Below are 11,164 nucleotides of genomic sequence, written 5' to 3'. Positions count from 1 at the left end.
TCGGTCATCCTGAGACAACCAAGTTTGTATTGCAGAGTACGAAAGCCATTCAAAACTATACCTTTTTTCAGCAGCCCTATTATATCTGAGGACACTAGACCTAATACACTCCCCTAAAGCCAAGTGCTGTAATAGTCCTATTGTATTCTCTTCTCCTAGAGGTCTGCCTTTGTATTAATTCCAGAAATTCAGACTGATTTTCAGTTATATTTAGAGAGTAAAAAGTTTTTAAGTCATATCAGGAGATGTAGGTGTTCTTAGTATTTCATGCCTAATATCTTTCAGCTTCCTCCAATAACAATGGCAAAAAAGGGCTTTGCATCTAACCTGATTATAGATGCTACAGATACTTCAGGGGAAAGGCTTCCTGTAAAGCTTAATATCAAGCAAGGATCAAATTCAATTAACTACATGGCCCAAGCAAGTAAAGTGAGTTAAGCAGGCTAAATCTGAGAAGAGAGACAAAAAGGAATACTCCAGTTCCCCCTTAAGGCCATTTACCTACCATAGGGTCTGTGGAATTGACAACCCACACTCCACAAAAAAGGCAGTGAGCACTCCACAGCCAGCCCAGCAAGTGTTGGAAACAGAGCCTACTATGGACAGATCTGCTTTTCCAATTTAAGCTCTAAAACCAGAGTAGTAAAACACTGGAATTTTAAACAGTAGAAACAATTTAAAATATCATCTACCCCTCTCCCCCAAAAAAGAAAACCCATAGGCAACCATTTGTGATTGCTACTTTGATTCCAATCTCAGCTTTGGAATCAAAATACCAGCTCTCGTTTTCTAGCTCTTCATGCCTTTGGCAAATCAATGAACTTCTGAGCCTCATTGTCCTCATTTGAAAAATAGTGTCATTTTTCAAACTGATGCTTTCAAAAAAAAGTAGTATCAAATATTAAACACAATAATGCTCAAATACTTAATGTCTAACATGGAGTAAACAACTAAATACAGTTTCCTATAGGTATAAAGTAGATCTTACTATCAGTAAATTATTTGCAGTGATCTTTCAAGAAGCTAATTAAAGATCCCAAGGAGGCTGAGTTCTCAGAAGATTTAGGGTCTTTCAAATTCTGATTACTGAATACTGAGTATTAAAGTCATTAGAATCTCAATAGAACCAGCGATAAAGAATGCCTAGCAATAGATACTTAATGAGCTAGAAGTGGCTCTTCTAATTAAGAGATCTAATAACTGTCACTACTTAATGGCCACAAAAAGGCAATAAAGTACACACATTGAGGGATATACTTTTCAGTGAAAACAATGGCAGCTTCTAAAATCAGCTGTTTAAACAAACTAAAGGGATTTAAGTTTTATAAATCAGACAAATCTCTATTATCAGATCATAGCCTAAACACTTCATACTATCTACATAGCTACATTTCATACTATCTTAAGTAAACTCCAAGGAATACCAACCAACCACAATACTAGAATCTACTAAAGAAATGCTTTATTAATACAAACAGACAAACTACAAAGCACTAAGAATTTTAAATATCTATGTCATAGCAAACAGGTGGCAATTCAACATCCAGGGTCGACAGAATGCTTGAAGGAGACTGCAACGGATCTAGAAAACAGAAATTCTCATTAAATTTCTGCAAATCCTTGAGTCACTGTCCATAAAAATGCAGATATCAGCTGTCATCTTTAATCATAAATTCACACTTTTCCCTTCGTCTAATGAATTCCTACCTCTACCCACTCCTCATATATATTTCTTAGAATGTGGCAGTGGCCCCAGAATTGACCTTCATTAGGAAAAGTCTTAGAAGTAACTGAATCTCTACTGTTCTTAGAGACCAAAGTAAGAGTAACAGTCTCATTAATGTAATTTATTAGTACAAGTTATCTCATCAGAACAAAGAACATAATGATGGCTCTTGACTACCAGTTTAACCTAAGACCTTCTGCAGTAAGGTACTATCATTCTATGATATAGCGCAGGTGTCTTGATCCTATGTTATCTTTGAATATAACTTGGAATCCTCATTCCAAGCAAGTTTATTATACACTTCAGCTTACAGCCTAAGAAGATATGTTAGATTTAATCTCTTCTTGCTGCATCTAAGACTGTATAAATAACTGTTCCAGAATAACTTAATTTTTACTGGGGCATTTGGGACTAAGAATTAATACCAACTGACAATAGTTTTCATTATTCCGAAATTTTATCCCTATAGTTCAAAGGATAGAAATTACTCACTAACCTTCCTGCACAGCTATCCCCACAGTAATGAAAACAGATTGTTTGCCGCCCTTCTAGAAGGGCCCTTGCTCACCAGATTCCCATGGTGAAGAGGAAATCTTCACAGGTGAAGGGGGGCCCAGCTGTAACAGCTTTTCAAGTTCTCTCTCCTCATCAAGGATCATGAGCGGCACTCCATTCAAGGGGAGGTCTGCAATCTGGTGCTCTTCAGGCAGGTCAAAACTCTCAAAATCTGTCTCAAAGAGGAAGTATTTTGTCAGTGCAGTAGTTCTCAGCACGGTCACCATACCCCTGGTGGTCCAAGACCCTATCAGAGGGTCCATGACTTCAAAACCATTTTCATGATAATATGAACACCTTTTTCCACTGTGTTGATATTTCCAATGATGGTACAAAGGCACTAGTGGATAAAAAAAAACTGCTGGTGCCTTAACACAAATCAAGACAGTGGCAATAAACTGTATTAGTAGTCATTGTATCCTTCACCACTATTCACTTGTAGTAAAAAAAAATTAAAAAGCCAGTTTCATTTAATGTCACTTTACCATATGCAATAAAAGGTATTAATTTTATTAGCTCTCAGCTCGAGATGATGTCTTTTTAACATGCTGCATGATAAAGTAAGTATGTCATAAAGCACTTCTGCTGCATACCAAAGAATAATGATCATCTCAAAGAAAAAGGATTTGTGCAATTATATGACTTGCTAGCTAAACTAGAGGACGTTTTCCTGGAACATCATTTTTACTGAAAGAACTGAAAGACAGACTATGGTCACTCAGATTTGGGGTATCTGTCACATTTTCTCAAAAAAGAAAAATTCTGTGACTTCAAGGACAACTGACAGTGTTTGTTGCCAATGACAGAATTCAAAATGTCAAGAAAAAAACTAGAATTTTGGAAAATTTATCTGCAATCATTAGCTTTACAGTTTCCTTAGACTTTTCTGATGAGATCAGTTGTGATATTAATGAATGTGCTTTTAATACTGTATAATGAAATATCTCAACATTTGGGTATCTACATATCTCAGTGAACTTTTTTTTTTCCGAGACAGTCTTGCTCTATTGCTGTGGCATCAGCCCAGCTCACAGTAACCTCAAACTCCTGGGTTCAAGCTATTCTCTTGCCTCAGCTTCCTCAGTAGCTGGGACTACAGGTGCTCATCACCATGCCCCGCTAAGTTTTTCTGTTTTTAGTAGAGATGAGGGGGTCTCACTCTTGCTCAGGCTGGTCTCGAACTCCTGAGCTCAAGCGATCCTCCCACCCAGAGTACTAGGATTACAGGATCAGCCACCGCACCTGGCCAATAAACCAATATTTCTAAATGATCAGTGCATGATAAATACAAAGGTAAAAGATACATTCCAAATGCAAAACAGTGGATTTTACTGTCAGGATACAAAACGCTCATTGATATGGTTTCTGATTCCACATTGCAATTATACATTCAGAAACAGCCACTTGTCAGTTTTAGTGTAGTAGCAAAAAAAACTATAAACACTTATCTGAAAAGATTAAAATGGTCCTCTCTCCCCACTCATAGCTTTCTAAAAAAAAAAAAAAATACAAAAAAAAATAAATAAATAAAATGGTCCTCTCTTTCCCAACTACCATATCCACATGAGGCCAGGTGTTTTTCAAATACTTTAAATCAAACAGATGCAACAAGATGAATATAGAATTTGATAAGAATCCATTTGTTTTATGTTAAGCCAAATTAAGCAAATTTTCAAAACTAAACTGTGCCATTCTTCTTACTAAATTTTTGGTTTGGAAAAGTTACTTTATGAAAAATGTGTTATTTACACTAATATAATGGATTACTTAATAAATATTTTAATTTCTCAGTTTTAATCTCTAATACAGAAAATATAAGAACACACAAGCAAAAGTTCTTTGTAGTCTTCAATTTCTAAGAGTACAAAAGGGTCCTGCAACCAAAAAGTTTGAGAACCACTGTGTTAGGTGATATTCCTTCATGAAGTCTAAGTGCCTTACTTCTTAGGAATTATTTAAAACCATCAATTTTCCGGACAGTAACAAAAGTATGATTTAAGTATTGAGTTTTTCATCTTTTTAAGGAGATTGTTTTCTCAAAAGCTTAAAAATCATCGTTCTCCTTATCTTTATCCTTAGGTGTGAAAGTTCTCTAAAGCCTAAATACTCAAGAATTAGTTTGCTCTTTTTTCAAGCATACTAAAACCCAGAAGTCAAAAAGCAACTGAGTGACATGTGACTACTTAATTTGAAACCACAGAATTGTAAAGGAAACCATAAACATATAAAACACTCCAGAGTTAAGAAGTCTGCAATATAACAGGGCTAATTCTATGTTTTTTTTCTTTTTTTCCTTAGACATTTCATCTGTAAGGGCTAATCTCTTTATCCACAAAAAGCCTTTAAAAAAAACAAAAATCAGGCCGGGTGTGGTGGCTCACGCCTGTAATCCTAGCACTCTGGGAGGCTGAGGCACGCAGACTGCTCAAGGTCAGGAGTTTGAAACCAGCCTGAGCAAGACCCAGTCTCTACTAAAAATAGAAAGAAATTAATTGACCAACTAAAAATATATATAGAAAAAATTAGCCGGTCATGGGTGGCGCATGCCTGTAGTCCCAGCTACTCGGGAGGCTGAAGCAGAAGGATTGCTTGAGCCCAGGAGACTGAGGTTGCTAGGCTGATGACACAGCACTCAATCTAGCTGGGCAACAAAGTGAGACTCTGTCTCAAAAAAAAAAAAAAATCAGGCCGGGCGTGGTGGCTCACGCCTGTAATCCTAGCACTTTGGGAGGCCGAGGCGGGCGGATTGCTCAAGGTCAGGAGTTCGAAACCAGCCTGAGCAAGACCCCGTCTCTACCAAAAATAGAAATAAATTAATTGACCAACTAAAAATATATATACAAAAAAAAAAATTAGCTGGGCATGGTGGCACATGCCTGTAGTCCCAGCTACTCGGGAGGCTGAGGCAGTAGGATCGCTGAGCCCCGGAGATTGAGGTTGCTGTGAGCCAGGCTGATGCCACGGCACTCACTCTAGCCTGGGCAACAAAGTGAGACTCTGTCTCAAAAAAAAAAATCAGTAAGAAAGTCACATAGTCAAAGGAAAACAAACAACAAAAAAAAAAACACACACACAAAGGAAGAAAAAACTATAAATGGCCAATAAGACACAGAACCTAACAATGAGATATCATTGCCTTTTCGGCAAAGATTAGAGTTTTAAAACATTGCAGTTAGAGATCATGGGAGAAGACACTGTCTGTCATCCACTATAGGTGGATTTGGTAACACTACTTTGGCAATATCTCTTTCCTCAAACCAGGATATTATGGTCTTCCCTCCTGGTAAATATGCATATATCTACCTCATTTTCCTTAATAGCTGAATGGTAATATTAGCATAGATGTCCCATATTTTATTAAAACTTAATCACACACCCTTTAACTCAGCAATCCTTAGAATTTCCCTCCGTATATACTCACAAACTCACAACAATATAATTTTAAGAATACAAATTGTAGATTTGTTTTTAATTTATAAAAGCCAGAACTACCTGAGTGTATGTTAGGAAAAGAATGACTAAATGCCCTTTCACTAAAAGTGTAAAAAAAAAAAAAAAAATCCAGCTCCTGATCTGCCCCCACACTTTACTTGTATCCTCCTTCATTCTGTCCTTCATTTCCCAGAACCACTCTGGTCCTTTTTCCTACCTCAGGATCTTTGCACACACTTTGATCTACAATGCTTTCTTCTCCCTCACGCTCATAGTGAGATGATCTGTTCAATGTTTGACTTTCCCTCCAAATTGTGGGCTGCACAATTAGGGTGTGGGGCCTGCCTTGTTAACCACTGCATCCAAAGCCTAATAGTGCTCGGCACATGGTTGCCTCTCCCTCAAATGTTCAATTAAAGCTTGAAAAGCTGTTTCTCTAACAGAAATATTTCAGATACATGTAGCAGGTTGAAAAAGTTTGAAAAACACATCTTCACTGTCTACATAGATTTTTCCAACCAAAGAAACAATTCTACCAAAGTACTCTCAGGCATTGCTCAACTTGACATAAAGCCCACTTTTTTTTGAAAAAAAGCTGGCTAGAAAGACTGTCCATACTAACACTTGTTCAGTACTAATGAGTACATCTTACCTACCCCTTCGGTGCTAAGCTTTTGAGAACAGGAACAATGCTCTCTACATCTTTGCTCCTATATTCCCTCCTGACTTAAGATGATACATTGCAAATAATTCCACCAAAAAGTATATTTGTCCAAAGCAACCCAGATTCAGACAGTCTCGTTATAGTTTTAGGTCACATCATGTTCACATCAAGTTATAGCTGAGTTGAATTCTAAAAGAAATTAAAGGCCAAAAGTATTTTTGCAATACCAAGAGATACTACCTAGAGGATTGAAGGGAAAGAACTTTTCTATTTCTGGATAGGTGTCATCAGAGGCAGGAACCGAGCTTTTTGCTTTAATAGTCTTCTCAGTCACCTGGAACAACCCAAAGAAAATATAGATTAGTGAGAGTGGAAGCCTCATCAACCAATTAGTACAGAAGATAGTAGGGCTCTTCAAAACATGATTGCTTCACCACGTTTTAAAATTTGCCAATTTCATGCTGCCTTGTAAGCAGCCATATTCCTTAGTTCATATGATTATACCTAAATATAATTCAAATAATAAAATAAATACAGTGCTAGTAGCATGGCTTAAAAGTCTGAAATTTCAGTATTAGCACCTGTCAGCATAGGTCATTAAGGCAGAACAGAGTTAATTCAGAGCTAATCAACTTAATTATTCAACCTAACAGAGGAGAAAATGGGCGTGAGTCACCCAAAAGAGTAGCTAATCCTTAAAGCTGGAATTTTGGCTTATAGAAGTATGATTTTTTTCCAGTGTTACCTTAATTATTTGCTTGGTTAATATTTAAAAACAAGTTTATGTTCCTCAAATACACTGAGTTAAGAAACAGCAAAAGACAGTCAAGGACTTTAGAAGAACATGAATAATTCCCTAATCTGGAGTTAGCAGGTAGACAGTCTACTATAGAAGTAAGCCAAAATGGAAGCCTGCATATTCTTGATTTATGTCACCTCAAATGTGCATACCCAGAGGAAATCCTACAGCAGAGTTTCCCACACTTAAGTGGTGTAACAGTCTCATTCTTCCCCACATCTTTGCAATGCCCATATTTAACATTTTTAAGTCAATTCACTTTTTTTTTTTGAGACAGAGTCTCACTCTGTTGCCTGGGCTAGAGTGTGGTGGTATCAGCTTAGCTCACAGCAACTTCAAACTCCTGGGCTCAAGCAATCCTTCCGCCTCAGCCTCCCGAGTAGCTGGGACTACAGGCATGCAACTACTATGCCCAGCTAATTCTTTCTATATATTTTTAGTTGGCCAATTAATTTCTATTTATAGTAGAGATGGGGTCTCACTCTTGCTCAGGCTGGTCTTAAACTTCTGATCTTGAGCGATCCTCCCGCCTCAGTCTCCCAGAGTGCTAGGATTATAGGTGTGAGCCAACGCACCCGGCCTCAATTCACTTTTTTAAAAACATTATCCTTTCCTTGAGGTTGCAGCAAGTTATGATGGTGCCACTGCACTCCAGCCTGGGTGACAGAGCAAGACCCTGTCTTTTTCATTTCAAAATATTAAGGGGGTACAAATGTCGTTACACAGATAGCTTTTATAATGCTTTAGTCAGGACTACAGGTGTGCCCATCACCTAAATAGTGTTCATTGTACCTGTTAGGTAGGTTTCCCTCCTTCTTAGTTTCCAACGATTTTTACTTTTTTCTGTGCCCATATGTGCCCATCAATTAGTTACAGATTATTAGAGAATACATGTGGTGTTTTCCCATTCCTGAGATACTTCACTTAGAATAATGGTCTCCAGTTCCATCCAAATTGCTACAAAAGGCATTCTTTTTTATGGCTGAGTACTAGTACTCCATGGTATACATATACCACATTTTGTTAGTACACTCATGAGTTGATGAGCACTTGGGATGATTCCACATCTCTGTAATTGTGAATTGTGCTACAATAAACATTCGAGTTGCAGGTGAGACCCTGTCTCTTAAAAAAAGATATCCTTCCTTGTCTAAAGACGCATACACATAATTCTCTTAATACAAATTAAACAAAACAGTTACTAAAAAGAAGTGTTAATCCACATGCTAAAGTCATCTTTCATAGCAAAATCCTCTCGTTTTGGGATACACAGACCTGTAGCTTGTGACCCATACTCAAAGATCAACATGCTAGTAAATTGTCATCTAACAAGCTGGTGATTGCTCAGAAGGCAAGGAGGAAAATGGCAGCACCTGAGTTATATCAGCAATGTAATCTCTCTCGGTACTTTAACTAAAAGTAGATACTAATCTGCTTCATGACACTAGTTAAGGACAGGTGAGGCAAAAATATGCATTAGCTGAGTTTGAGACTTCCAATTTCAAGGTACAGAGAAGTCCACAAGGACAATATGCTTCACCTGTTAATCTATGTTTACTAGACTATATTTCCCTTCTACTCAGAGGGAAGAAAGCCAGGTAGGATGTCAATAGTCACGTTAAGAGCCAAAAGTGCATAAAAGTTGAAACAGTGTCTTTATAGCCAACACTTACCTTTTTGGCAGGGAAGGTTGGCTGTTTTTGTTTGAGGGGTCCATTAGTCTTAACTGACTTTTCTGTAGCTCTGTTGACAGTTCCCAAAGCCTTTCTGGCAGTTTTAGGTAAGGCTGGTGGAGCATCAAATATTTTGCCAACATGCGGTGTTGAAACCTGAGATCTCCCATCTGAGGCTTTGGTTGCTGAAGAAAAATTCTTACCATAAGAATATGTGAGCAGCAAATACCTGTGCAACTTGAATGCTGTGTATATAAACTTGACCTAATTATCACCCCCAAACCCAACCTCCATTTCTGGCAGTGGCATGGCTACGGCATGCCAAATAGCACTGAGGTTCAGTACTCTACTAAATCATCTCGTTAAGCTACTGAACATGAAATGGGGCCGATAACAAACTTGACTGCAATTGCCCACAAAGTATACTAAATGCCTCACCCACACCCACAATACCAGGGTATCCGATTGCAGCCTTGTATACTTACAAGGCCCAGACCTCAGCTTCAGCCCATCCTTAGGAGCCACACGGGTACCTAGTTCTCCATTTTCCTTATCGACAAAGATCAGAGTAGCCATTCTGGATTATTCTAAGGGTGAGAAATACATTAGATACTGGGAATTTGGGGAATGCGAGAGAAGCTAAAGTATATGAACAGACCAAACTTTTTATCCTAGGTATGCCCACACAAAAACAAGAGCTGATCACAGACAGGAGCGCGTGCTTGAGCCAAAAAGCACTTAACCCAGCTCTTAAGTCTTCCAGCCTGAGTCAGAGGCTCTCAGGTACTGAGGAGCAGGCGGTTTGGAGCTGGCACCCTTCCGAAGAGAATCGCCACAGGTAACAGCTTGCAGTCCGAGGCCGCGGCTCAACCAGGCTCGAAGCCATCAACACCCCAGGGAACCCCCCGCCCAGCCCCAATTTCCAGCCCTAGACCCGGCTAGCCCAACCACTCACGCCGCTCCCGTTTACCCACGTCGGCTTGCACAGCCAAACTCACCTAAGACCGCTGCTAACGGGCCCGGCACACTCCCGGTTTAAACCACAACTCGCGACCCAATTGGCTCGTCTTCCCGAGAGGCGGGACTTGAGGGCGGGGTCTCCAAGAAGAGCCAATAGGAGGAACTTAAACTGCCGGGGCTCCGCCCAGAAAGCGCTTCCTCGGCGTTTGTGGCGTGTTTCTTGGGAAGGAAAAAACTACCAATCTTCTAACATTCAAAAAACCTGAGAGGCTTTTTGTTCTCCGTATTATTGTGCTACATGGACCGAAGCACTGACCCAATGAGGCTGTTTTGTTGCTTTAAGGTCTTTTTATTTAAACGGCACTGTAGGCCGGGGGCGGTGGCTCAAGCCAGTAATCCTAGCAGTCCGGAGGCTGAGGCGGGTGGATTCCTTGAGCTCAGGAGTTCGAGACCAGCCTGAGCAAGAGCGAGCCCCCGTCTCTGCTAAAAAATTAGAAAGAAATTAATTGACCAACTAAAAATACATAGAAAAAATTAGCCGGGCATGGTGGCGCATGCCTGTAGTCCCAGCTACTCGGGAGGCTGAGGCAGGAGGATTGCTTGAGCCCAGGAGTTTGAGGTTGCTGTGAGCTAGGCCGACGGCATGGCACTCACTCTAGCCTGGGCAACAGAGTGAGACTGTCTCAAAAAAATAAAATAAATGGCACTGTAGAAAGTTTTTAAAATAAATAGAAATATTGTACCAATATTGGGGAAAACAACCAATATTGAGTCTAGAGACTACTAGCAGAGCAGAATTCAATATTAAGAAATGTAAATATAGATAAAACAGCAGTGTTTGAGTCATTCTGTAATGCTTGTGATTCAAAATGGATTGATTATTCCCTAATTGGAGAACTCAACACTTCAGGCTAGGATGCTGTTTCTATTACGGCATCACAAACCTGTCTTGGGAACAAAGTGATGATCCTAATGAATACATAATGTAGTCTTTCCTTAAAATTCTGTAATGTCATTTAATAGTGATACCATTTATTTTCATCCTCTAACATTTCAATAATATATTCATCAAAGCTGCCTGGAAGGGCCTGGCCAGGGAACAAGAGATCAGAGAAATAATAAACATATAGAAAAGGAATTCCAGTTTCCCAGATATTAGAAGATATTTTGCTTGAAAAAGTCAATGACCTTTTCTTATTTCTACAGTAAATGGGAATATATTGAACAAATACAAGAGAAAGGAATAAATTCAAAAGATTAAGGCTATGTCATTCAAAATTCTACTTCCTACAGGTCACCAAATACATTTTAACCTGCAGATAAACAGGGAGAGAGGACTTGACCCTATACTACTC

At 39.0% G+C, this 11,164-nt stretch overlaps 1 protein-coding gene across 4 annotated transcripts; it reads right to left on the bottom strand.

The window, feature by feature from the left end:
- Window positions 1-1,445: 1,445 nt before the first annotated feature.
- On the bottom strand, window positions 1,446-10,006 carry PTTG1 (PTTG1 regulator of sister chromatid separation, securin). 4 transcript variants are annotated; one of them, XM_075996257.1, is made up of 6 exons: window positions 9,848-10,006; window positions 9,335-9,436; window positions 8,851-9,034; window positions 6,618-6,721; window positions 2,295-2,453; window positions 1,446-1,582 (listed from the first exon to the last, which is right to left on the bottom strand). In XM_075996257.1, exons 2-6 carry the CDS (start codon window positions 9,423-9,425, stop codon window positions 1,503-1,505), a joined length of 618 nt encoding a protein of 205 aa, XP_075852372.1. In that variant the 5' UTR covers window positions 9,426-9,436; window positions 9,848-10,006; the 3' UTR covers window positions 1,446-1,502. The 4 variants fall into 4 exon arrangements, with proteins under 4 accessions (XP_075852372.1, XP_012641801.2, XP_075852373.1 ...); XM_012786347.3 differs by having other exon boundaries at window positions 6,618-6,711; window positions 8,850-9,034; window positions 9,848-10,005; XM_075996258.1 differs by having other exon boundaries at window positions 9,805-9,855.
- Between the last annotated feature and the right edge of the window lie 1,158 nt (window positions 10,007-11,164).

This window comes from Microcebus murinus, chromosome 21 (assembly GCF_040939455.1).
Source record: "Microcebus murinus isolate Inina chromosome 21, M.murinus_Inina_mat1.0, whole genome shotgun sequence".
NCBI lineage: Eukaryota > Metazoa > Chordata > Mammalia > Primates > Cheirogaleidae > Microcebus > Microcebus murinus.
Note: the sequence above shows the minus strand (reverse complement) of the source record. Positions and strands in the feature narration are given on the sequence as shown.

Excerpts from the sequence above, each read along its gene's own strand:
- PTTG1 (XM_075996257.1), bottom strand. The coding sequence starts at position 9,425 with ATGGCTACTCTGATCTTTGTCGATAAGGAAAATGGAGAACTAGGTACC. Across the intron at positions 6,722-8,850 it reads CCAACCTTCCCTGCCAAAAA|GTTGTTCCAGGTGACTGAGA; the intron begins GGTAAGTGTTGG and ends TATTTTCTTTGG. Across the intron at positions 2,454-6,617 it reads CTTTCCCTTCAATCCTCTAG|ATTTTGAGAGTTTTGACCTG; the intron begins GTAGTATCTCTT and ends TCTTTGAGACAG.